Source organism: Passer montanus, unplaced genomic scaffold (genome assembly GCF_014805655.1).
Source record: "Passer montanus isolate IOZ18808 unplaced genomic scaffold, ASM1480565v1 scaffold6, whole genome shotgun sequence".
In the NCBI taxonomy this organism is placed as follows: Eukaryota; Metazoa; Chordata; class Aves; order Passeriformes; family Passeridae; genus Passer; species Passer montanus.
This window is the reverse complement of record NW_024371037.1, coordinates 15943097-15968008: the sequence shown is the minus strand read 5'-3', so window position 1 is coordinate 15968008 and position 24912 is coordinate 15943097. Positions and strand designations below refer to the sequence as shown.

Genomic DNA, 24912 nt, shown 5'->3' with positions numbered 1-24912 from the left:
GAGCAAAAAGCCACAACAAATACAATAGTCCAGGCTATTTAGTAGTTCTTAGGTATGTATTCTCTCCAACTCAAATCAATAAATTTTTCAGATAATGCATTTACACTCAAAAATCCAGCTAACTTCAGTTAAGATTGTCATTTGGATTTCTCTGTCTTCTACAAATTGCCCATCATGTTAAAGTTCATGCAATATTCCATTTCCATCCTGCACCCCATCCTACAGTTTATTTGTTTTCTTCCAGAATAATATTATAACTAACTCAACTTAGAAATTATTCCTTATACACTGTTGCAGGCAATAATACGTAATTTCAGGGAAAGCACAAGACACTTGCTTCCTCTCAGTTGCTCCTTTATCATATTCCTTTCTGCTCTCAGTTTTGCACTGTATAATTAAACTTCAAATTGAAAATACTGAAGCTATTACCTATGATGTTTCTGTGGACCTCTTACTGTGAATTATGGATCATGAGTGGATCATTAAATCTCATCTACATACTTAGAATAAATGTGATGAGAAGTATAAATCTGGATGTATGTATTTATAACTTGGAAGGGTCCAGAGAAGTCATCATATTCAGGTCATTGTCAATAACATTGTAAGATTATTTCCAAATGCACGTAACACATTAGTATCATTAGGCTTAAACTCTATTTTATAGGAAAAAAAAGCCAATGTAACACATTATTTTATCATTTTAATTACAATTTTTTTACTAATATCCAGCAAAATGCATGTCTTTCGGTGCCAATATTTAGAAGCCTAAGTTTGTCAATTTCCCAAACTCCTCTACAAATCATAAATTAGAAAATTTCTAAATAATGTGATACTATAATAAAATATCATATTTTGTAATAAAATAAATATTTAATGATAGATAGTTCCCAATGTGCTGAGGGAATGGGAACAGGGAAGGAAAAGGGAAAAGGGAAGAGTGAGGGGAAGAGACAGGACAAAAGAAACAGATGGGGGAAGGGAATTTATCTGTGTTTAAAAGACACAGATATATATATATATATATATAATGGGAAGTAAACATTCTCATTACCTTTTGGCACCTATTTAGAGTGTTAGTGGAGACAATGGTAGTGTATTAATGGGATCATACTGGACACAGAATTTGCATTTTCCCCGCTATTTTTCAAAATACATTCAGTTGCCAATTAAAACTGGGACTCTTTGTGGAGCTTCATTTGCTTTGGTTTTTTCCCTGTTTTCAGACAAGTGAAAAAATAGCACCTGCTTATATTGAGAAAAATCTGTAAAATTATAGAATTATATGTAAAGTAAAAAAACACTGACTATTTGTCTTCCTGGTCAAAAAGACTAAAAGCAATATAAACTGTAAAATGCCTAGAAACATGAGGAAAAACCCCCAAAAACAGAGTAATGAACAGCCAACATTTATCAAAATAATTCTTGATCAAAAACAGTAACAAGATTTATGTGATGTTTTTCATTTTTTCAATGCATCTTCATTTCAACTATCCTCAAATTAGTAGCCTTTATTAAATCCTAAAAGAAGTGGAAATTTTGAGGATAACTCAGTCAACGTGTGCAAAATTCTGAGTTTCCCAACCCAACTATTCTGTGAGCCCATGATTTCCAATTTGCTTAAATTTAAGAAAACCCGTATTTAACTGCTTTCTAAAAATAATATTAAAAAAATATTTACTGAATAATCAAAAATTTAAAAATGTTTTATAATATCTTCTCATTCTATTTTCCTTGCTTCTCTCTAGCCTTTTGTGCACAAATGCATGTCTCAGAATAACTCCATGCAATGAAAGCAACGGAGAAATCAGATACATTTTCTAAATCTTTACATCTGAGTAGATGTCAGTTTATCTTTGCACATTCCCATACCCACCTCACATATGTTTTCTCATCAGAGCTGAATTTGCCATCGAACTGTCACTTTTAGATTTCCATCTGCTTTAGAGAAAGCTTTACTTGATGTGGCTTCAAATTTTTGAATTGTTCTCTGTGTAGAGTCACATGCCATTTATTTTGTGGACTCTATCAAAATTAGCATAAATTATGACCAAGTTAGGAGTGAATGAATCATGAAAAATTAGTAGAAAAAGCCTGGGACTTGGACAGTGGAAAAGAAATATATTATGAGGGAGTTGGACAAAGGCTGCTATGGCATCTGCATTTTGGCTGGACTAGAGAGGAAACAATGTTCATGACATTCTCTACACAGTCTACATAGTTCTTTCCCTTGTAGCAGCAGAGGATGCACCTCCTAGACAAGATTTACTGAAAGTGTGCAAGTGGGAAAGTCTACATTGGCTCTGCTTACATGAACCAAGAGTATTTGAGCACTGCTTCAAAAAGCAACATCAAGGGTCTTGGTGACCTAGTCCCATCCTCTTGCACTTGCAAATAGTATTCGTGTGGCTTTTGAACAGGAGGGGTTTTTTACCTGCTGTGAAGAAATAAACAACCTGCCACTGGTAGAAACCTTGTTCTCCATCTAGTAATGCAAAGCATCTTCCTTCTAATGACTGTGATGCATCATAAATGCAAAATAAATTAGTGCCCATTAAAATACTGGCTTTTCATGATTTGTATTACAGATACTGCCTAAGCATCATGCATTTCTGGAGCCACCTTTCCACTAAAGAATTATGTTGATATTCTTCAGCAAGAACATATTAAAATAATCCAATGAAATATACCTACTTCTGCAAAGATTTACCATGTGTGCCTGTGAGGAGAATATTACTGAGGAAAGTAATATTTCCTTCCTACAAGAGGAACTATGTTTCTTTTAGTAAGTTTTAATACATCATACTGGAAAGCAATTGGTCAGAACTTTGACTCATCTAGGCAATATGTATATCTGAACACTTTGTCAGGTAATTTTTTTACAACATCAGGTGAAATAATCTGGAAGAAATTCCATAATACAAATTTGTTCTTGTCTTAACCCCATTTGCCACTTCAGCTCTGGCTCTCTGAGCATAGGGTCAAGTGCTTTGCACTCAGCTTACTGTTTACATTTGCGTAAGTAAATATGAAGAGCTTCTAAATCACAGTGGCAAATGTAACCTTGCACACTCTTTCCACAGGTATAAACTATGGTGCTGTGTAAAAGACAAGAGAATAACTCTCACATATATTAGCTGGCATGCTAGTTGATTTTTAAGAAACAATACAAAAAATTAAAAAGCATTGCATGAACCAACATTATGCTTTATCATCAAATTTATTCCCAAGCTGAAATAAAAATTTCAAGCCTCAGAATTTTCAGCTAAATTAAAACTCTTCAAAAAACTCACTCTGAAATATCTCCAGTGTGTTCTGCCATATAAATAAACAAATTTAAAATATAACTGTGCAGCATTACCAGGAACTAATTCTTCCTCTTAGCTCAAAATAATTACAAACATTTTTTCCAAGGTTATTAGGTATCATATTGCATATCACTACCAGACTTAGGAAACTTGCAATTCTATAGTTTCTTATTTTAGTATAAACCCAAAGTGGTGTTTATTACTGTATATGCAGTCACCTAACACACACTGAACCTCTCTCTGAGATTAACTGCCACATCTCATTCTGTGAGGTGCAATCCTCTGAGTGATTGTTCATGTAAGGGGGATGAGCCCCTTAGAATCATCTCCAATGCTGACTACATTTTTTTCCCATGTGAGAATCATACAATTTCAGGTCACTACCTGGAAATGTTTTGTTACACAATCTGTTGTTTCAATGAATAATCCTTATAGCCACAGACCCTGATTCTTGATTTCTCAGAGAACTTTGCAGCACTGGAGCTCTATGGAAACCAAAAAATTAAAATCAAAGTTAGGAGATTCATACTTAAGGTCAAATTGTACTGTGTCCTTAGATTGTTGTTTTCCATTTATGAAGCAGATATCAGCTTACTAACAAATAAGTCAGAAGTTGTATCCAGTGATTACTTCAATAAAGTCAATACCACCAGCTTTGCTCAAATCCTGTAAATCTTCAAAGCTAGTATTCTATATTTTATTCACATTTTATTTGGGGAAAAATATATTAATCATTTATGAATCATGTCTTTTTTAGGTGAATATAAATAAAAATGAAATTTTAATGAATGCCTCTGAAATAATGTAAGTCATTGAAGGTACACTGCCAGGAAGTCTTAATGTTGCAAACACACCTAACAATGAACATATTTGCATAAACATATAAACATGTTTATATGTTGATTTTATGAAGGTGAAAAAAATTAATTTAACTTTGAACATTATGAGATCACTAAGGTATTTAAAATGAAGCATTTCTTGCAGGATAAGCATCAATGCCCACACTTGAAATGGAGTCCCACACAGTTATTTTAGATGTCTCTGATAAGAGAGTAACATCATCAGTGAAGGTGTTCCTTCTCTCCAGCTTTAAACCCTTATGTTCTTTAATCAAATGTTTCATGGTACCCCTTCTGGAGTTTTGGTTTCTTATGGATTGTATAATTCCTCTAAAGACAGTCTTTAAGTTAAATATCGAGAAGTAAAACCTCCTGCACTTTGTTTACTTGCTGCTCTGAAAATTACAACTATTCTGACGAGGCAAGTAATAGCAGACTCATTCACCTTATTACGTACACTTAAAGCTTAGCAATATGGAGAGATTAATTTTGCAAGTTGGGTACATGCTAATAATTCAAATCATTTAGACCAGCACTGCTCCAGAAGCTTTTCTGAGTGAAATTTTACTTCCAAGGACATAAGACTACTCCACTTTCTAGGGAAGGCCAAATAGGACATTTACTGCCTTCTCTTGTGCCAGTCCAATCTTGAAAGCTGGTGCAGAGTTCTTGGGAAATTCTGCAAATCTAGAAGCAATATATGTGGGACAGAGAAGCTACAAATTTCAGTCAGGTAAGTTCTGTTCCAGGAAGTGCAAAGGATTCCTCCACAGGAGAGCAGTATAGGTAAGGTTCGCAGCATGACAAAGCTGGGGCTGCCAGATGATACTGATAAGAGAAGTGTTTGGAGATCTTGTTACAAAGAGACTGAACTGCATTTAACTTTTAAATCATTCACAGAACATAAGAAACAGATATAACAGATACACAGATTTCTATCAGCTTATAATCAGCTACAGAAGTATGTAAACTTAGACAATTATTAGACAAGCCAGTTGTGTTTTTTTCTTATCTGTTTATGGAAGAAAGGGAATTACGGGTATGAGGAAAGTCATTGCAAGGTAAGAGAACACTTACATGCTCAAAGGTACTGTTAAAATTACCAGGTATTTTTAATTGGATTAAAACTAATGCAACTGAGTCAGTGTCACTGGAACTTGGGAGAAGTATAACCCATTTAACATAAAAGAAGATTAAAGAAGCAATCAAACCATAAACACAACGAGCTTAAAATCCTTAACAATGGATGTGTATCTCTAAGAATATTCTTAGATTTCAAGGTCTCTAGATAGCAAAATATAATGTATTAGTTGATGCCATGTAGGGTGGCATCAACTCAGATTTGTGCAAAATTTGAACTTCACCTCTAGATTCTTTTAGCACTCAAAAGCCAAATATGTTTTGCATTTGATGTGTTTTGGACATTTAGCTTCTGAAGGAATGAATTAGAAATTCCCATCTTTATTGGGACAGGAAGACTGACAACAGAAGATGTCTAGACACCGATCAGATGTAGGTACCTTTGCTGAGGAAGACGAAACACATGAATCCTGTTCATATTATCTCCAGCTACTATTGCTAAGAAGTTGTAAGGATACCATTACTTTCTTCGAAGTTTTCTAAAAGTTAAACCTCTTAATGGCATGTGTTTCAAAGTATTGTGTATAGAAAACCAAACGGGGACACATTCCCATCATCAGTGAGAAACCGTTAAAAAATGTGTTTGAACTATATGTGGAAATCAACATCTCATTTCAAAACAGAGTTCTTGTTTTAATCACATCTTTCATTTGGATGGCATGACATAGTAGATATTCCCCCAAACAAAAATCATGTAGAACCGCAATGCAAATACTTAATTGTTTCTTGACAATGAAAATATACCTGCCAAAATTTGTGGAAAAGAAAGCTAAGATTTTCTTTGGCTTGCATGCACCAACAAAACACGTATTAACTACTAAAGCTACATTCATTTGTATTCTTGGATGTACAGAATCTCAATAGAATATCACTATTACATTAAAAGGTTCTGACTCCTAAAAAACTCTTCATATGGTTTATACATTTAAACACATGTGCCATGTGGTCTTTGCAAAAATCTTCAAAATTAGTAAATCAATTTAAAGAGTACCTAATATAATCATAAAAAAAAATGTTCTAAACCATCACAATTTTTTATTTTTGCTGTTCCTCTGGCATCACCATAAACCTGTCAAAAGTCTCTGGCACACTCACCCCTGCTAATGACTGCAGAACTACATATCTTTATGAATCACAATATGTCTCAGCTGTTGCCATTTGATACTGGCTTAGAATATCTTCTAAACATATCAGTACAACTCTGTTTTCCTTGAATATACGCTCCAAAATAAACAAGGGAATAGTACTTAGACATTCCAAAACAATGGAACAGTAAAAATCTATAATAAGGTCTTTGTAAACTGCTGGGTTTATTCTTTCATTTGAAGTGCTGGGTGACTACAATGGTATACACAGACTTTTCCTTCCCCACAGTTCTTCTCTGGTATCTGCATAAATGTCTCATGATTCCCAGTTGCACTAGACCATTGTTTCATTACCTTTGAATTACCCCACACACATCACGAACACAGCCATTGTATGATCCACTGAAAAACTATATGGGAACTAATCCAACATTTGCAGTACTCACAAAATAAGCATTCTTTCCTCAAAGTTTTACAAGCTCAATGAACATATCAAAGGCTTCATTTTGTCCCTTGATACCTTTCTTAAACAAACCCAAAGTTTTAGCCCTTTAGAAAATGATGCATGTTATTTATTATTGTTAGACTTTGACCTATTAATTGAAATTAAGTGAAAATCAAAAAAGCATCATTTTTGCAGATAAAAAAAGCTGTCAATATTTATTTACTTATTGAAAATCCTGTCTGTAAAACCAAATTAAGATAAAGACAAAGTCTTACAAAGGGAGAGTTATTAATTAATGTTCATTACGTAATCCACATTGCTTACTTGTATGTAAATGAGACCTGTTTTAGTAAAAGGATCAAGTTAATTAACTTTAAATTACCACAAATATTTCTATGGAAACATGGAATTGTTAAAGTTAGAAAAGATCTCTAAGATCACCAAGTACGACCATTAACCCAGCACTGCCATGTTCCCCTCTAAAGCATGCCCCAGGTGATCGTATGTATCAAACCATGACCAATACTCTATGTCTGCAACATCAAAAGAGGTTAGTAGAAACACAGTGGGAACTCTGTATCATGTAATGCTTTTCTGACAGTTACTCAAAATTAACACAATAAAAGACAAAAAACTCCTTATTTCTCTCAGTGGAAGCATGTCCTTAACTTGGAGACTGGCTTCCTAAGTGCATCCAGATCCCAGCAAAACCCTTTTTTCATGAAAACTTGACAAAATTGGATCCCCAAAAGGCACTGAATATTTAGCAATTAGTTCTTATCTGTTCAGCAAAATGTAAAAAGTTGCAGAGGAAAGAAACATCTTGTTCCTGTACATAAGGTGACAAACCTGTTTGAAAAGAAAATGTATAAAACCATCTAAAACAGATGTTTTTGGGGTTTTTTCACCTTTCTTCCTTTGACCATTTTAGTGTTTTCTAAACATCTAGGAAGACATCTCTGTTTAAAACATGCATTGCTTCTGCAGAAAACTACCCCACAACGTCCAGTTTTACTAAAACTCAAAGCCTTCCAAGAAATACAAGACCTGGCTGTATTACCCGTCACAGGCTTTAGCATTCAGGTCTTGTGTTTTAAGAACTGAACTAATGTACCTTTATAATATTTTGTTACTCTTATCTTCATTTGCTAGTAAGAGTCAAAATGCTCTGTTCTTGTGAAACCTCATTACGACTCCTTTTCCTTTATCTGCGAGTCTCAAATTAACTTGACATAGATGTTTTTCATATATCTCAGGCTAAATGTGAAGTATTCCCTTATGCCCATGAAGAACTCAGAAAGTTAGTAAGTTCTGCTTTCAAGGGCACTCTAAATGAGGTTATTAAAATGCAACACTTTGCATATTCTAATGGGGAAAAACACTTGCCCCTGACAACAAAGGAGATATGACAACTCAAGAAAGCTTCTCAATCTCCATATTGATGGCCACTGGATTCCTTGTGCCAGTATCTATAAAACCGAAATTAGAAAATGTTATCAGGAAGAAAGAAAAGTGTAGGAACCCAGGTTCTGCCCAAAAGTGAAAATCCATAACCATCTGTTGTTTGTGTTACATGGATTTCACAACTGTCATCTCCACTGTGCATGCCATTTCATCTTCACAGCAATATCACCAAAACACCCACTGAGATAAAATCACAAATATTTTGAACATACCATATGATACGTTATTTTCCACATTAATATTAGACAAAGTCAAAATGAGGATTTGTCTATAGGTTACTTTTGTGCTGTCACATGAAAAATCGTTCAAGGGTTTGCTATTGTTTGGAAACACTTCCGACTTGAATAACTTATCAATATTGAAGAGAAAGGAAGATATTAAGTGCTACATTTTTTAAGAATAAGTATGTTTTGAAAAATTATAATGGCCACACCATACACTTATACAGCATCTTTCTTCAAAAGCAGTCTAAAGATGTGTTTTTAATTATTTACTCAGAAACATTATCCAGAATTTAAATGAAACTTTTATGTTTTCTGAACTTCAGGCCAGTAAAACTGTCCCACAGTTCACAGCTGGGAATGGCTTGAAGGATTTATCAGCTCTCAAGCTAATCTTCATAACTCGATGTTACACCCAAAAAGTTCTTTTTGAGAAAAAAACCACACAAACAAACAAAACAAAAACCGCAAACTGAAACCGTCCCTGGAAAATGACAGAAAAAGAGTTAAGGACCAGTGAGTGAACAAACTGCTTTTTCCCTGAGGAAATCTAAAGCTCAAGGTCAGCTCTGTCTGAAATCACCAGACCTGTCACATGGCTTTCATAGCTGCCACTGTGGCTCCTATCAAACCCACACTGAAAGCAATGAAAACATTTTTACTGGAAACAGATCGAACTCTGATAAGAAGCTCCTTAATCACCTTTGGCTGATAACGCTGCACAAAGTGAGAGGTAAAGTTTTGAAAAAGAGAAGAATGAACCAAGAGACCTTGAGGTTAAATGTATTTGAACTTTTTCTTTAATTCCTTAATTTCTCTGTGTGTTGGAGCAGAAATATGACTCTGTAAGTATATGGATACACATATATTTTATATACCTAAGACATACATGTACATGCATTTTATACACATATCTGTTCATACACATACAAGAATGCAGATTGTGCTTCCAGGATAACTCAACTAATTCCATTTTATTCCAGCTTCTGTCCTCCAGTGACAAAAGTCTGGTGGTCCCAATCTCAGTCCCTTGGGTGTAGGAATCCATCACAAACCCATCACCCTTAATTTAATGCAATTGACAGTCTCTGCTCAAGAGAGGCAGAAGAAGGAGTTACCATGGAGACTGAACTACTACTCTTCTCCAGAGGATGCTTTTATCAAGCAGGGCCTGAACAGTAGAGGCTGTGCAATACTTGTAACCTTAATCACATAGTGATGTGGATCTTGCTTTTTGGGATGCCTTTTTAGTAAACTCTAACAAATATCAAAAGGTTGGGGAGTGGGGGAAGAAGGAAGAGAGAGCTTAAGAAAACAAACAAACCAACCTCCTAAAACACAACAGAAAACAATATGAAACTGCATATTGTGCCAGATTGAGAGAGAAAATTAGTTTCATATTGATTTGATTTATCAGATTTGTCACCTCTGCCTGGTGCTTTCCTAAAAGGGTGAATGCTGTGCTTGACCTATTTGCTGGAATTAACCAGGACTGCAGGAGACCATATGGATTGCCAGATGGTCTGCTGTAATTTAATGCCATTTATTCTAAGTATGAAGTAAGTGATAAATATAATTAACATTCTTTTAGCTCCTTACTGGAGCTTTTTTCTGAGGCATTGAAAGGTAAGTTAATACCTTGTTGCAGAAACACAGATGCCAGCTAATTACTGCAAGAGGCTGCAGCCTCCAAAGCAAAAAGTGTCTGTACAGAGTCTAACTTATTCACTGACCCCACTGTGGTGATTAATAGGTTGAACGCTAAGCTATAATGAAGATGACAGATCTTAGATATTTTCAGGTTACTTTCATTAGTAGCATGATGACTAGTGTTCATCGCAGGTGCACGTATCACACTCCATAGTAAACAATGCACCTTGTACTTGTGGCCTGAACGTGTATTTCACATTACAGCACATCAAATGTGAAGAATCAAACCACCTTCAGACAGTAAAAACAATGAAGTGATTTCCTTCAGAAATGTTTTTCCGGATTGCTATTTCATATTCTGCCAGTGATTGTCTAAATGGCCTAGTTTTTAGGAAGTGGTCCCAGAGAAGCTTTGGCTTCAAAGAGTGTTTATATCAGGCAGGATCGTCATTCTCAGCATTTTAAAACCAAGCGTCTGTAACAAGATATCCAAACAACTCTGTTTACTGTTCCTGTGCTGATAATCTTTGTAGTAAACGGGGTAGGTGTTAGCAGAATGAATAGCAAACAATTTTGTAGTTTTTAATGTTGAAATACAAGTGGAAGTAGCAACTGGAAATCAGAACAGTCAAAGAAGTACTAGAGAAAAGGCAGAAATACTGAATCTTTTGTATTTAATAGGCAAAGCTGTGCACATTGAACCTTACAGATAAAAATGACCACAGGGAAATGTCCTGAGATTTGTATGTGCACTGTCAATGAAACATGAGTGAACTTTGACCTGACAGAAATGGCATAAATGAAATGTTATGAAGAGAACACAACATAGCAGCACCTGCACTATAGAGCAAGCCTGCTTTACATTGTTAAAGGGGCTCAGGGTGACCAAGTCACAGCATACAGAAAGCAGAAAAAATATCCATCTTTCAACACCTGTGTTCTTCTCATGCAGATGGGTTCAGAACTTTGTTCAGAGGCTTCCACAGTTACTCAGGTACACTCCACAGTGCCAGTGCTGATGCATGCACCCTTCAGAAAGTGCTGCATTAGGGGGGGACTTGAATATGATGAGATATACCGTCTTTCACTCCACTCTTGATTGCTTCAAGTTATTTCTTCATCTGGTGAATTTTGGTGAATTCACTTGACTATTGTCACTGGTCCTATAAAATCCTTTATATCAGTAACTTACAATTTTCTATTAGTATATGAATAAAAAAGTATTAAAATATCTGAATAGATATTAGATAGATATAGATAGATATATTTTTTGATATTGATACCACCTGTTAAGATATCTTCATAAGGTCTCTGTGATTGACAGAATTTGAAAAAAAGATCAATTTTTCCATCCCATCAACTGAGGTGCAAAAGCTAATGCTATGATGACCCCAGCTTAATTATTGTAGTCAGACAGGGAAAAAGGTTTGGAGAGAGCAATCCAGATAGCCAGATCCTCTTTGTAGGCATGCTCCTTACTTCCTTGACTGCTAAGTCAGGTAGGGCCATTCATGTGTCAGAGCTTAGGGAGAATGAAAGAAGAGATAAAAAAAAACTACCATGCTGGAAATGACACTTCACTCACCCTTCAACAGATCATTTGCTGGACCTGACAACACTTTACTTGACTGTTACACAGATATCACTTCTGAAAAATACTGGAGCGACACTCTTCAGTAATTAAAGTTTCAGTATCAGTATGCTATCAGCACACTGTTTTCAGGCTCTATGTCTATACATTCACACATATACATCTACATAAACACAGGTTTGTAAATGTATGCATTTAATTGCTCCATCAGTGCAAATAGTCAGATGCTCCAGGTGGTTATCTCTTAACATGAAAAGAAAGAGAAATGCCAGATCTGTTGCCTGAATTAACATAATTCACACCTTTGAACTGTCTAAGTGTTTTGTCTAAGCAGCAGCTAGCTCTCACCAATACTTAAAGGAGAATAAAATCCTGATAAAATGAAGAAACCATGCAGAATTTAACAAGTTAGTCTTTGGGGTTGATAGACACAAAGCCTGTCAAAGCAGATTTGACACTTAGTTATTAAACATAGCTTTATGCTTTAAAATCCTTTAACATCTGCCTTGTTCTTTACTTGCTTGCTTACAAGAAAAAAGGTATCAGAGAATTTATGTTCACTGTTCAGTCCCCAGAATAAGAGTGTCTGCATCTTAGCTGTCATACAGAGGGCATGTTTGAAACATCACTCTTAGGACAAATAAGGACCAGATGTAAACCCCCTGTCTACAGAGGAATACCTGTGTCTCATGAATGAACCCTCATTGCTGTAATAATTTTCTGTAATTAAGCTTCATCCTTGGATGTACTGAGAAATCTCATCAAGGCAGTGGAAATTGACCAAATTTACCCCTAGACCCAGAAGAAATTATTTGAGCATTGATTTGTTGCCAAATTATACTCCTGAAAATTGTGAATTTAGGGAAAAATTGCAAAATCTTTTTTTATCCAAATTACCTAAATCTTAGGTACAGGAACAAAGAAAAGGCCCAATGGGGAAATAATGCTTTAAGACCATATGAAAAAACCAACCAAGCAAAATAATTAACTAATTTCATGAATGTCTTACCTCCTGCATACATGACAGCCAACATTATCGATGATATCCAAGCTATCTCACTATATGATGTGTGGAAGATCTCTTGTATTTCTTTGAAGAACACTGTGATGGCTTTGGGGAAGGCATAGGAAAATCCAATGGAGATAAAAGCCCCAAAGACCACAACCCATCCCCAGCCTCCATCAGGAGGTGGGTAATCTGGTGCTCCTGTTGCAGGTGGCATTTTTGGTCTCTGACTCTTCTCCAACTAGACTGAAAAACAAGGAAAGAAACAGATTGTCAATTTTTTTTTCCTTTTTCCCCATATCAAACAACATTATTTAATAGTCATCTATCATCTAGTCATCAGGGAACATAAAAAACCCTTGGAGTAAAGATCAATTTCCAGCTTTCATGAGACCACAGCACAAGAGTACCTGATTTTAGAAGAAAAAGCTGTTCTGCAAAAATACTTGTGGCAACAATATTTCCAATAGCCTAGTCAATATGTGGCAACTGTTAAAATTTACTCATCTCAGTCAGTGAAGTTGTATTTCGAATTGGTCACTTATTGCAAAGTGACTAGTTTGCATGGGTTAATTTATGTAGCTCTACAATCTACAGTGTAGGAGAAGAAACAATGGAAAGAAGTTACACCTAAATTACAATTAAATGCTATAAATAAGTGTTAGTGAGATTTATTGGTACCACAGCAAAATCATCATCAACAACACAGAGGAACAAATTGCCAACATCTGAAAAGCAGAGATCTAAGGAGATATTTAAAATTCCCTGTGTATCCATAAAATAAATAGGTATTATTAAAATTCCATATTTTACTCTTAAGATCTTGATATTTTGATGTTGATATTACTTGCAGGAACAAGCTGGAGCTTGATGGTACCAATTTTGCTGTTTCCACATATTAGAAGACATCAGGAAGCTTTCCACAGCTCTTCTATAATTTAGAATGGATCTTAAGAGCTGCCACCACAATGATACTTTACAGAGATTGTAAGAGGTGTAGCCAACACATTTAGGCAGCTCAAATCCACACAACACTTCTAAAGCCTGAAATAAATTTCATATTGCTAATGTCATCCTGATAAAACCTTACTTTTTTTACATTCTGCATTAACTTTTTTAGAAAATATGTAGTGGTGAAAATCCATTTTTTATTTCTGAGATGCTTTCCACTAACAAATCCCATTATTATTAAACACTGGAGTCCACTGTGTTTTTTTCTGTGTAATCCAGCCTACACATACAGTATGAACTGCAAATTCTTTCCTCCCCACTTCTTTCCTGGGCATTTAGGCAACTTATTACTCTTGTTTGGTCTCCTGCCATACTAGTATTCAAAACTGCAGATCATTACAGTGAGTAGGTTGCTGTTATGCTTATGATTACCATCAAGCCTCTACATTATTTCTTCTGTGCCACTTACAGCATATTCCAATTTCTCACAGTAAACTGCATTAGCACAGGGGGTGAGATGATTACCTTCACAGATAAACAACAACAACAAAAAAAAAACAAAAACAAAAACAAAAACAAAAACAAACAACAACAAAAAAACCAACTGTGTCAGCGTATACTTATCTCTTGGGACAGTGCCTGGAGTACTTTTAGAGTAAATGCCATGTAGCACTGCGTGCAATATATGCCACAAAACAAGCAAAATATTGTTTTTGAGATTACTTATTAGTAGGCTAACCCTGTGATAGAAACCCAGTGTACTTTTGATTCTCCAGCTCACTGAAGCTGACTGTAGACATCAGCTACAATCTCATGCAGCTGGCACACCTCTGGGGAAAGCTGAATCAGTGACTAAAACATCAGGCTTTTAGGCAAAATTTTAAAAGTCCAGGTAGTTTGACTTCTGCACCATATAACTGAGATTTCCTGCTGGCAGCAATAGGTATCTATTGCTCTGTACACAGAGCATATAAATCTTTTTATATGCATATCCAGAAAGAACGTCAGGTATGTACTTTTGTTTCTGCTTATCCCAGTATCAGTTTAATGTTAGTCCACTGAGAAAACTCAGAGAGAAAAACCTGGACCTGTTACTAGAACAAGTTGGACAAACAGAAACAATTCTGATTGCCGAGACTTAACTTTGTGAACACTGTTAAACACTACTTTATTTCTGCTAATAAAGATCCATTAGAACGAAGAGTATCTCAGAAAGCCCGCTGTAACTTATAGCACAAATAAAAATGATCAACTGCATGCTCAAGAGCACAAACCCTCAAATTTGCCATAAAAAGCAGGATGCTATTTCTGTGAGTTAAGTGGAAGTAAAGAATGAGAGTTTGCCATCTATCCCAGAAAAGCTGTTCTGCTCATCTGAAAAAACCTTTGGTTGTTTAATGAAAAAAGGTTAACTATTGTTTTCTTACACTTCAAAGGCTTGAGCATATTTGTTTTCATATTTAATATTCACATGACAACACTTCTATCGCTATTATAAATTTTTGTGACGGCAAACAACATCAACACATTGCTCTTCATAAAAATGGAAGGGGCTTATCAATTTACTGAGGAAGCACTCTTTTTCCTAAAAATAATACAAAAGCACTTTGAAAAATCACAGCCACCACATTAGTTAAAAGAATGCTGAAGGTTTCTGAATGTCACTAATATTTTGGAGAGATCCCACTACATCCACCCCTTTAGGGTAGAAGAACAGGCTCTGACAGTTCAGTGCTTTCCTCCCTTTAAAAGCTTCACAGTAAATTACAGGAGCGTTAAGGAGACAAGCAAAGGGGCAATGCCTTAGCCTAGAGGCACATTGATGCAAAGGCCACTGCACCATACAACTGTAGTCCTGTCTGCCAACCTACAGTGGGCATAAGGCTGTCACAAAGAAGAGCCTGGATCATAGTATCTCACACCTCCTGTTTATTCCACAAAGTAGATCTAAGAATAGCTTCCCTGATACTCTTTTATGACCATCATGGCCAATATTAGCTCCAGTCAATAAAAGGTGAAGAGGAAAAAAAAATACATGTTTGTACCAAGGTGAAAATAAATGTTCATTTTCTCACAAACATTAAATCAAACATATCATACATGCTCAGGACATAAAGTGGTATTCTCCTGTAAAATCTGCACTTAATGTCCTGCTGCAATCCCTGAAACTGAATCCCTCCTAAAGAAGTCTAATTCATTAATATACCCAGCTCTAACCTATGCCTAACTAGTAATATTTGAGTAATATAGGTAGCATTATGACAGCTGCAAAATCCATCAGCAACTAAAAAACCCCAGGATTCTACATTAGTAGACAAAATTATTGATAAAGGAAGAAGCAAAAGATGGAGGAATGAAGCAGTGATAATCAAAATGCCTTTTCAGAAACTCTTATAGGTTATTATGGGCTGAAGAATAAAAAGAAATATGTCAGAAATCATAAAAAGAAGCATGCGAGATGATGTTCACGTGGAGGACATAGGACCAGACCAAAATAAGAAAAAAAGAAACAGCACTTGAGCAAATAAAGATCACCACCAGTGTTCTTAGTCAGTCATATGAATTCTGTCATGTGCTTAAAGCTAGGCAGGGAGCATTGCTCGTACCTATGCCTTTATAGGCAAGCAGTGGGCGAGGAACACTGCCTGCCCTTCCCAGGGAAGCAGCAGGGGAATAGCGACTGGAGTGGGTCCTGAGTGATGCCATCAATCTCACTTCTCGCTGTCAAATACACAGAGATTCCTCAGCCTTTACATACTCTGAGTCAGATGTGCACAAGGATTTTCTCCTAAGCTCTTTCTAGTTCCCCTGTATAAATCCCATTTATGTAAGCAGTGAACAAGAATGCAGTTTACTGTGATAGGAGCTGCATGCTTCTGCTAACAAATAACAGGAGAGAAACAAGAGGACACTTTTATAACACCTGATAAGCAACATTTTTATTGCCATTTTCATCACCTTTGAACTTAATTAAGCATATGAGAACTAGTGAATAAAAGAGATAAAGAAAAAAATGGGAGGAGGAAGGGAAAAAGGATAGATGTGAAAGGAAGGAGAAAAGGGAGAAAGAAAAAAGGAAAAAAGTAGCAAGCAAGCAAGAAGGTCAAACTAAGAGCAAGTGCTACAAACAAATAATGTATCTTGATATACCATGCATTGTAGACTTCAGTCAGTTATTATCAACCTGTTCAAAATGCTCATGCGCCTACCAATGCTTCATTAATATTCTGCAAATGCCAGCTGCCAGAATCAGCTATCAATACAACAGCTTGTCAAAGACCCTTCTGAGAAGGGTTTATATTGCTCTCCTGTTTACTAAGACTCTGATTTTACTTGGAGTTTTAGTTTTTTTTCTCTGAAAAGTTAGAGTAATTGTTTGTTTGCTTGCTAGCATTTTGTCTGCCTTGTCCTCAGTATGCCCCATCATCACTTGACTCAGCAGCCACATGTCCCAGAATATAAGAACTGGCATGTAAAAAATCTATCCCCAGCTGCTGCTAGGATAGTAGAAATACTTCACATTTGTGTACTGCCCTCCAGTTCCAGACAGTAAGCCAAGAACTGCAAAAAGCTTTGCAAACTTGAGCAAAATCAGTCTTATAACATCCCTGTGAGGTGCCTGAGAAATATAATCCACTTTTAGACATGGGAAACAAATGTGTTAACAGACTGAGTGACCTAAGTATCATGTCTTAAGATCAGTGTCAGAGCTGGCATGTAGACTAATGTCCAAATAAAACATGAGTTATGACTGAGATTTTTAAATACATGTTTATTTTAGAATTTCATTAAGTAGCCAATGCAGATTATTTGTACTGCTTAATACTAGAGCTAGGAGCTCAGGTGGGGTACAATGTTTGTTTTATAGGTTTGAATAGCCTGCTGCTCCAACTTACCCTTAACACATTAATTACACTGCTGTATTTGAAATAAATTACTTTGTAGAAGCATTAGAATATAATGACTAAAATAAGAATTATACTCTTATCAAAGATCCTTGGTTAAATTCTCTAAGTTTTTCCATTTCAGTTAACCTCTCTTTAATGAGTTCTAAGCAGGATGGCAGAATAGCAGGTACCATCTCATCAAATGGTATTGCCTCACCAACTTCTATAAGTTATTGTCATAATCTTAGGAACAATTTTGAGCCTTTGAAGGAAAAAGTATCTTGTTAGTTTTGTGAGAAGGCTTTGCCCCTACTTGTGAAGTCTGTTCTCCAATTTTAGTTCTAACTACTCAGATCTGGAGGCAAAGCAGCTCCTAAGGAGCTCTGGTGCCTAGCCTTAAAGAACAGGCTAATTATCCTGAATGTGAAAATAGTCTCCTTTTTTGTCTGTGTTCAGAGACTAAGAGGTATGTGATAAATAAAACCCAGATAGATGAAGATTTTTCCAACACTCCGAGTTGGAATTCACTAACTTTTTTCCACGAGGGTTTAATCTTCAGGACAAATACACCCTGTGTGAGACCAAGACTACTGAAAATGTGCCCAGGTTAGACAGCATTTTAGAAAGATCTTGGGTTTTGTAAAGTTTCTCCTACAGGCTTGAATCTAAGGGTCATGTCTGTAAATGCTTTCCAGACTTCTATGTGACAACAAAATCGCTTACATATAATATGTTATATTAAATTGTACTTGTAGGGCTAATGTTAGAGTTTGCTACTCTTGCTAAAACTCAAAGCAAAAATAATCACAAAATCACAATTGTTACTTAAAGCCTATTTCACTTCATTCTTAAAAATACATCTACAGGTATTTTAAGTCTAAATCACTAGCTTATTGAGAAACAAAACATTGTGTTTTTTCTTGAAGAGCAGATGAAGGAACTAGTTCTAAATATTTGTATCTATGGAAAAAACATGTAATTATTTGCAGTTCAGAATCAGTATTGTGGAGTACTTGTCATCCCACTGCAGCAGTAACAAAACAAGTGCTTGAAGCAGTGTAGGAACGTGACAGCCCCTCACACATCCAAGGCAGACATATGCAAGTCATTTTTCCAACTGTCTAGGAGGTTGGCAGAGGCAGGCTCCATGAGGGAAGCAGAAAAGAGGGAAAAGTCTCAAGCTGTAAGATAAAATGAGAAATCCCTGTAACTTTCTTTCTTCTTAGGGTCTAGCATTTCAATGGACTGATTATTAGGAACAGCATCAACTGGGCAGATAATTGGATGCTACAGTAAAAACTGTTTGCTGAGCTACACTAGGATAATCACAGATCTGAGCTGTGGGAATATTCACAGAACCACAGAACAGGCTGAGTTGGAAAGGACCCACAAGAATCAAGTCCAACTCTTACCTCTGCACAGGACACCCCAAGACTCACACCACCCACCTGAGATTTTTGTGCAAATACTACTTGAACTCTGTCAGGCTGGTGCTGTGACCACTGCCCTGGAGAGCCTCTTCCAATGCCCAGCCACAATCTAGGTGAAGAACCATTTTCTAATATTCAACCTAAACTTCCCCTGACACAACTTCAGGCCCTTCCCTCTGTCTGTCACTGGTCACCACAGTGGAGAGATCAGTGTCTGCCCCTCCTCTTCCTCATGAGGGAGTTGTAGAGCACAAAGGTGTCCCCTCAGTCTCCTTTCCTCCAGGCTGAACAGACCAGGTGAACTTGACCACTCCTCATACATCATCCCCTCAAAGCCCTTCATCATCTTTGTTACCCTCCTCTGGACACTCTCTAATAGTTTAATGTCTTTTTTATACTGTGGTGACCAAAACTGCACACAATAATCAAGCAGAAGCTGCATCAGTGCAGAGTGTATTTGATGGTCTAATTCAGTTTGACCAAGAATTAAAGGCACATAATGGAATTCCTTTCTTCCTCTTAGAAGACTCAAAATGGGATTACTGACACAGAAGTGAGTCCTGAAAGATACTGCCCTATAAAAAGCAAAAACATAAATTATGCTGTTAGTGTAATTAAAATTCCATTTGCAATACAGCCAAAAGTTATTACTAGGTCAGTAACTAAAGCGAGGTTTTTACAGTACTGGAATCTCCATCTGAGAAAATTATATTGTAAATATACTGGAGTTGTTACATCATTGAAACCAGATTTGGAGCATTGCTCAGTCAGTAATGAGATTACTAACATAATCTGTCAAAACTAATATTAATTCTGTATTTATAATTAATTTGATTTTTGTTGCTGCATTTGGTTTTTTAGTTGTTTTTTTATTTTAAACTTCATATGTTGTACACATTCTCCCACATTCTCCTGGGAATCCATTATCTGCATTCACAGTCACAGTCATGAGTTGGACTTCCATTCATCATCTCTTCTGTTACTACATTTTTCCACTGTTTTTAAGGGAAACCTATATGACTGGCTTACTCTGGATGATTTAACACCTACATGATGAGAGTTAAGCGAAATTAATTCTAGCCAAAGTGATTGCAATTCTGTTTTAATTACTTCAAAAAGACAGTCAATAGAATATCTAACCTAAAGAGGTTGTCACTCCGCCCAAATTGAAGTGCACTGAAATAAACTGTTGATGGCAAAATTGAAAATGCCAGTGATCCAGTCTGAAGAATTAATCAAATTTAACAATAAGCTGATTGAAGTTGATTGAAGTTGAAAAATTCTGCAGACCTGAAAAAAAACAAACCACCAAACTAATCAACTTTTCAAAAAAACCCAAATCAAAACTTTCTTCTGACATTAAAGAACTAGTTTTAATAAGCTGAGCTAAACCCTTTATATGTCAAAGCCCTAGCTCCCTACGCTCTACACTGCAAGAGTATTGATAAACTCATTAATTAATTTCTAACCACTCTTAAATTCTAGCACTACTCCCTCATATTTAAGTATGGTGGTTACCAGCTTGACAATTTATAGATGCTTGATATTTTAACTCTCTTTAGATCAATATTGAACAATCTTTGGTAACATTAGCCTTTCAACTACATCAGCACACTCATGTTCTCTAAAACTCACATTGAATAAATGTTTTAAGAAGAAGACTTCCCAAAATAACAGAAGTCAGGTAAATTTGGAGTTGTGTGTTTGATATGTACTTGAAGAATTCTGATGTTTGGAAGTGGTGAGTTATAGATTCATGAAAATGTAATATTTTATAAATGGAAGAACTACTATTTAAAGTCAGTGTTAATGGAGTTATCTGCATAGCTGTTGAAAATTGTTTGAAAAATTAATAGCATAATCTTTTTAAAGCAGCAGATTTTCCATTATCAATAATAACAGATATTCATTTTAATACCATTCTTTCAATACTAATCTGCAGGAAAAAATATCAATTATGGGAAAAGCTAGTCTATTCTTAGGCTACCCACTACTTAATATTTTTTAAATCTGAATTTGTATATTTTTACATGAACATGCTATTTGGAAGTGGCAATATTTAATTCATTTATTGCTGGAGATGATATTTACATTCACGTATGAGCTTAGTATTTGACATTAGGAAGATGCAATAGCTTCCAATTGAAATTCTGCTGATATTATTTCTGTAAACTTTATGAAAGTTACCCTGCGCTCGTGCAATCAGAACCCAACCCTTGGCTGTCTTTTCTGCTCCAGTATTATGGTCCAATGTACTTTTTGTATATGTCCTACCACTTGTTTAAATCCCAGCCCAAAAGAATAATCTCTCACATAGTGAGAAAATATTTTTCTTCTATCCTCGCACAACACATGACTCCCATCGATGGAAATAGTTACTAAGGTTTAAGTCTTAGTGACAACTACTTAGATTATATAATAGGAAGTAAACTGATCTGGATTCTGTTCCTAAGAGCATATGACAGGGAATATATAGAAGGCCAAGGCTGGAAAACAACTCCAGACTGCAGAAGTTTATACAGGGTTCACATTTCATTTATTCCTGCCAATGTGGAAACTGTTACCAGTTTAAGAGATTTTTCTCTATTACTAATAAAATGGACAAACTTAGGAATGCTTCTGATGACAAAGTCTTTTGGAAGTGTGAACTGGAAAAGCTAATGAATTATAAATCACTTTTTAGCAAAGCTACAGTTATCTTACATACTTTATAGAAATATAAGTAAATAAGATAAGAAGTAAAAGGGCAGAAATATCAAAACTTACAATGTGGAAAAGACCTTTTAAAACAAATTACTTGGGGACCACTGCATGTTGGAAAAACCAGCAAAACTTCTGCAATTTGGGGTGTCCACTATGAAAACCTCCCCAGATTTTAAGAAATAAGTAAGAAATTCCAAACATTGTGTGAAAGTAGAAGAAGTAAGACACCTATTTGTCTGAAATAAAATTAGAAACAGAGATAATTGAAACTGCAAAATCCAATTCATTCAACTGTGCCTTTAAAAGCTTGATGAGCATGAGCTCTTTCTGCCAGCAAGAGTTAAAATGTGAGCCACTGAATCCAAACACACTATGGCCAAAAGTAAATTAATCCAAAAGTCATTCTGGAATTACTAAAACATATTAGGTTACATATTAGGTTTGAAAAAAGAAAGAGAAAAAGAGGGAAAGAAGAAACAAGAGGAGGAGAGAAAAGAAGAATGGAAGGGACAGAGAGAGAGAAAAAGAAGAGAAGAAAGAAAGAAAGAAAGAAAGAAAGAAAGAAAGAAAGAAAGAAAGAAAGAAAGAAAGAAAGAAAGAAAGAAAGATTTTTCCCACTTATATAATTTAGAAGAGATGAAATTTTTTATTCATTTATTAAAAAAAAAACCAACCATTTTAGAACTAAATCAATGTGACTTTGCAAAACATAGTGGAAGAATTACAGAATGTCAATATTATTCTCACAGACACAGCTAACCAAAAGTTTTTTTAAATCAGAGGCACTAATTTTCATCAATTTTCATCGCATGACCAGTGATAGAGAAAGAAAGAAAGAAAGAAAGAAAGAAAGAAAGAAAGAAAGAAAGAAAGAAAGAAAGAAAGAAAGAAAGAAAGAAAGAAAGAAAGAAAGAAAGAAAGAAAGAAAGAAAGAAAGAAAGAAAGAAAGAAAGAAAGAAAGAAAGAAAGAAAGAAAGAAAGAAAGAAAGAAAGAAAGAAAGAAAGATTTTTCCCACTTATATAATTTAGAAAAGATGAAATTTTTTTATTCATTTATTAAAAAAAAAAAACAAAAAAACCGTTTTAGAACTAAATCAATGTGACTTTGCAAAACAAAGTGGAAGAATTACAGAATGTCAACATTATTCTCACAGACACAGCTAACCAAAAGTTTTTTTAAATCAGAGGCACTAATTTTCATCAATTTTCATCGCATGACCAGTGATAGCCATGGCTCTGAAAAAGGAAAACGTGACAGCAAGTTATGCTCCCTTCTCCAACAGCTTCCAGTTCCTGGCACATAATCACACAGTATCATGTTAGGTACTAACATGATGCTTATGCTTGGGACAAACCAGGGGCCATCCCTGAAGATTCACTGGACATTTCTTAAGTGCAGAAATCAGATGCTAATAGCACCTTGAGGACTGTGTAGGGGAATTTAACTTCTCTAACCACCTATCATTAAAGTCAAGAGCTATGTCCAGCCCACTCAACTTTCTATCTTTCTTATGCTGATATTTATGCTGGTAAGAGATCATAAAAGAAGGTCTATTTAATAACCCACAAATTTGAGGAAACAGCTAAACAAATGGGGATGCATACATTTACATGGGACAGTGTAGTACTACACAGACACACTTGCTATTTCTTGATGACTAAACATGGCTAGTAGGAACAGAAGAGCTCTGTTAGCTCAGTATCCCATTGAGGGAACTTAGCTCTGTTTGAGTTTCATGGCATGGTGCTACATAAAATAAGTACACATATGATGTTTATTTGTCCAGTCTGGAACATAATGATAAAAAAACTCATTTGAAGTATGCACCAAAACTAACATAATTTAGGTAGTGGCAATGCTCTAACATAAACAAATACAGGGAAGGAAGAATTTGTGTTTGTATTTGATTTCCATGGGAAGGAAGAGGATGTTTAATCACAAACTTACTATGTACTTTGTCCAAGTGTTAATGAGATGACCTGCTGATATATATACAAAACAACTTTAAAGACCAAGAAGGTTTAATCAAATTCTGACACGTATTCCTCCACCCATTGTAAGAAATTGAGCATGGGGAGATCAAAAAACCTCTCTTGATTATTACAGAGGACACTTTTTCCTAACACAGAAAGTACACAACATCCAAAGAGTACAACATATTGCTGTTGCTGTACCTCTTAGAGAACAGTTCTACAATGCAACATCAAAAACAATCTTCAACCAATTTCCAGCAAGCTTTAGAACTTACCAAGAGTTTTATGTAAATCATATTGTTTATACATGTATCATTTGTAACTTTTTTACTCTGCCACTTACTAACTCCTCATAGAATACCCAGAATATATGCATGAAGCCCGCAGTTCTGCTCTGGCACAGTGGCACTGAAAAGTTGTTTGGTGTTTGTCAATACACTCAAGGAGATGACCAGCCACTGAAGGATTTGTGAAAAGTTCTAGATCTTTCTGAAAAACCTCCCTTCTCATGCTGACATCAAGAATTTCTGAAGAATCTAGAAATCAATTTTTTCCTCAATTTTTCGGGTCATGTTTTCCATCTTTGAATCTCCTATTATAGATTTTCCTTTTAATCCCAGCACTATGGATTTAAGTTAATACCATCTATTTTTCATTTCATTTACGATGAGAAACAAAAGACTTCTGGAACATAAGCCTTTTTACCAGAACTTACCAGCTATCTCAGCTGGCTATGAAAATGCTCCTTTCAAAAGTTAAGGCAAGAGGAACTCTTTTTCTTACTATGGACAATCCATATACCACTGTCTGGGTTACAGACCCAAAAGGTAGACCAGAAAGCTGAAGCCCTGAAGTGCAACAGCCCGTTAGTTATGGGATATGAACTTGCTCATGCATTAGCTGTGTTTTAGCTGGCAAACATCTCATTTTGCTTGACAGAGAATATGGGGTAGCATTGCTTCATTGCTCAAAAGCAACTTGATAAATTCACTACATGATTAATTTTTGTTGAGTTATGCTGGACTCTTAAATGCTGAAACTTTTCCCACATACCAAAGTGCTTTGCTCTACATAATCCCTCTTTGCCAAGGCTATACCTATGTAAACAGACTCACAAGCATCAGCTCTTAAATTTCTGTATCAACACAAGAAAAGCTTTACACTTCAGATTATTTTTCTACAAACTGAGATAACATAACACTCCTTATTCTCATTATTGAG

At 35.6% G+C, this 24912-nt stretch overlaps 1 protein-coding gene across 3 annotated transcripts in view; it reads right to left on the bottom strand.

Moving 5' to 3' along the window:
• The window catches only part of SLC16A7 (solute carrier family 16 member 7), an 81818-nt gene that overhangs the window by 21289 nt on the left and 35617 nt on the right, over nt 1-24912 (bottom strand). For 2 of the 3 annotated variants that reach the window (XM_039726876.1, XM_039726878.1), the window contains one exon: nt 12750-12992. In XM_039726876.1, coding sequence (XP_039582810.1) covers nt 12750-12963 — 214 coding nt within the window. In that variant the 5' untranslated portion in view covers nt 12964-12992. Of the gene's footprint in view, nt 1-12749; nt 12993-20154; nt 20305-24912 lie in introns of all 3 variants that reach the window. The other variant, XM_039726877.1, reaches the window with a different exon arrangement.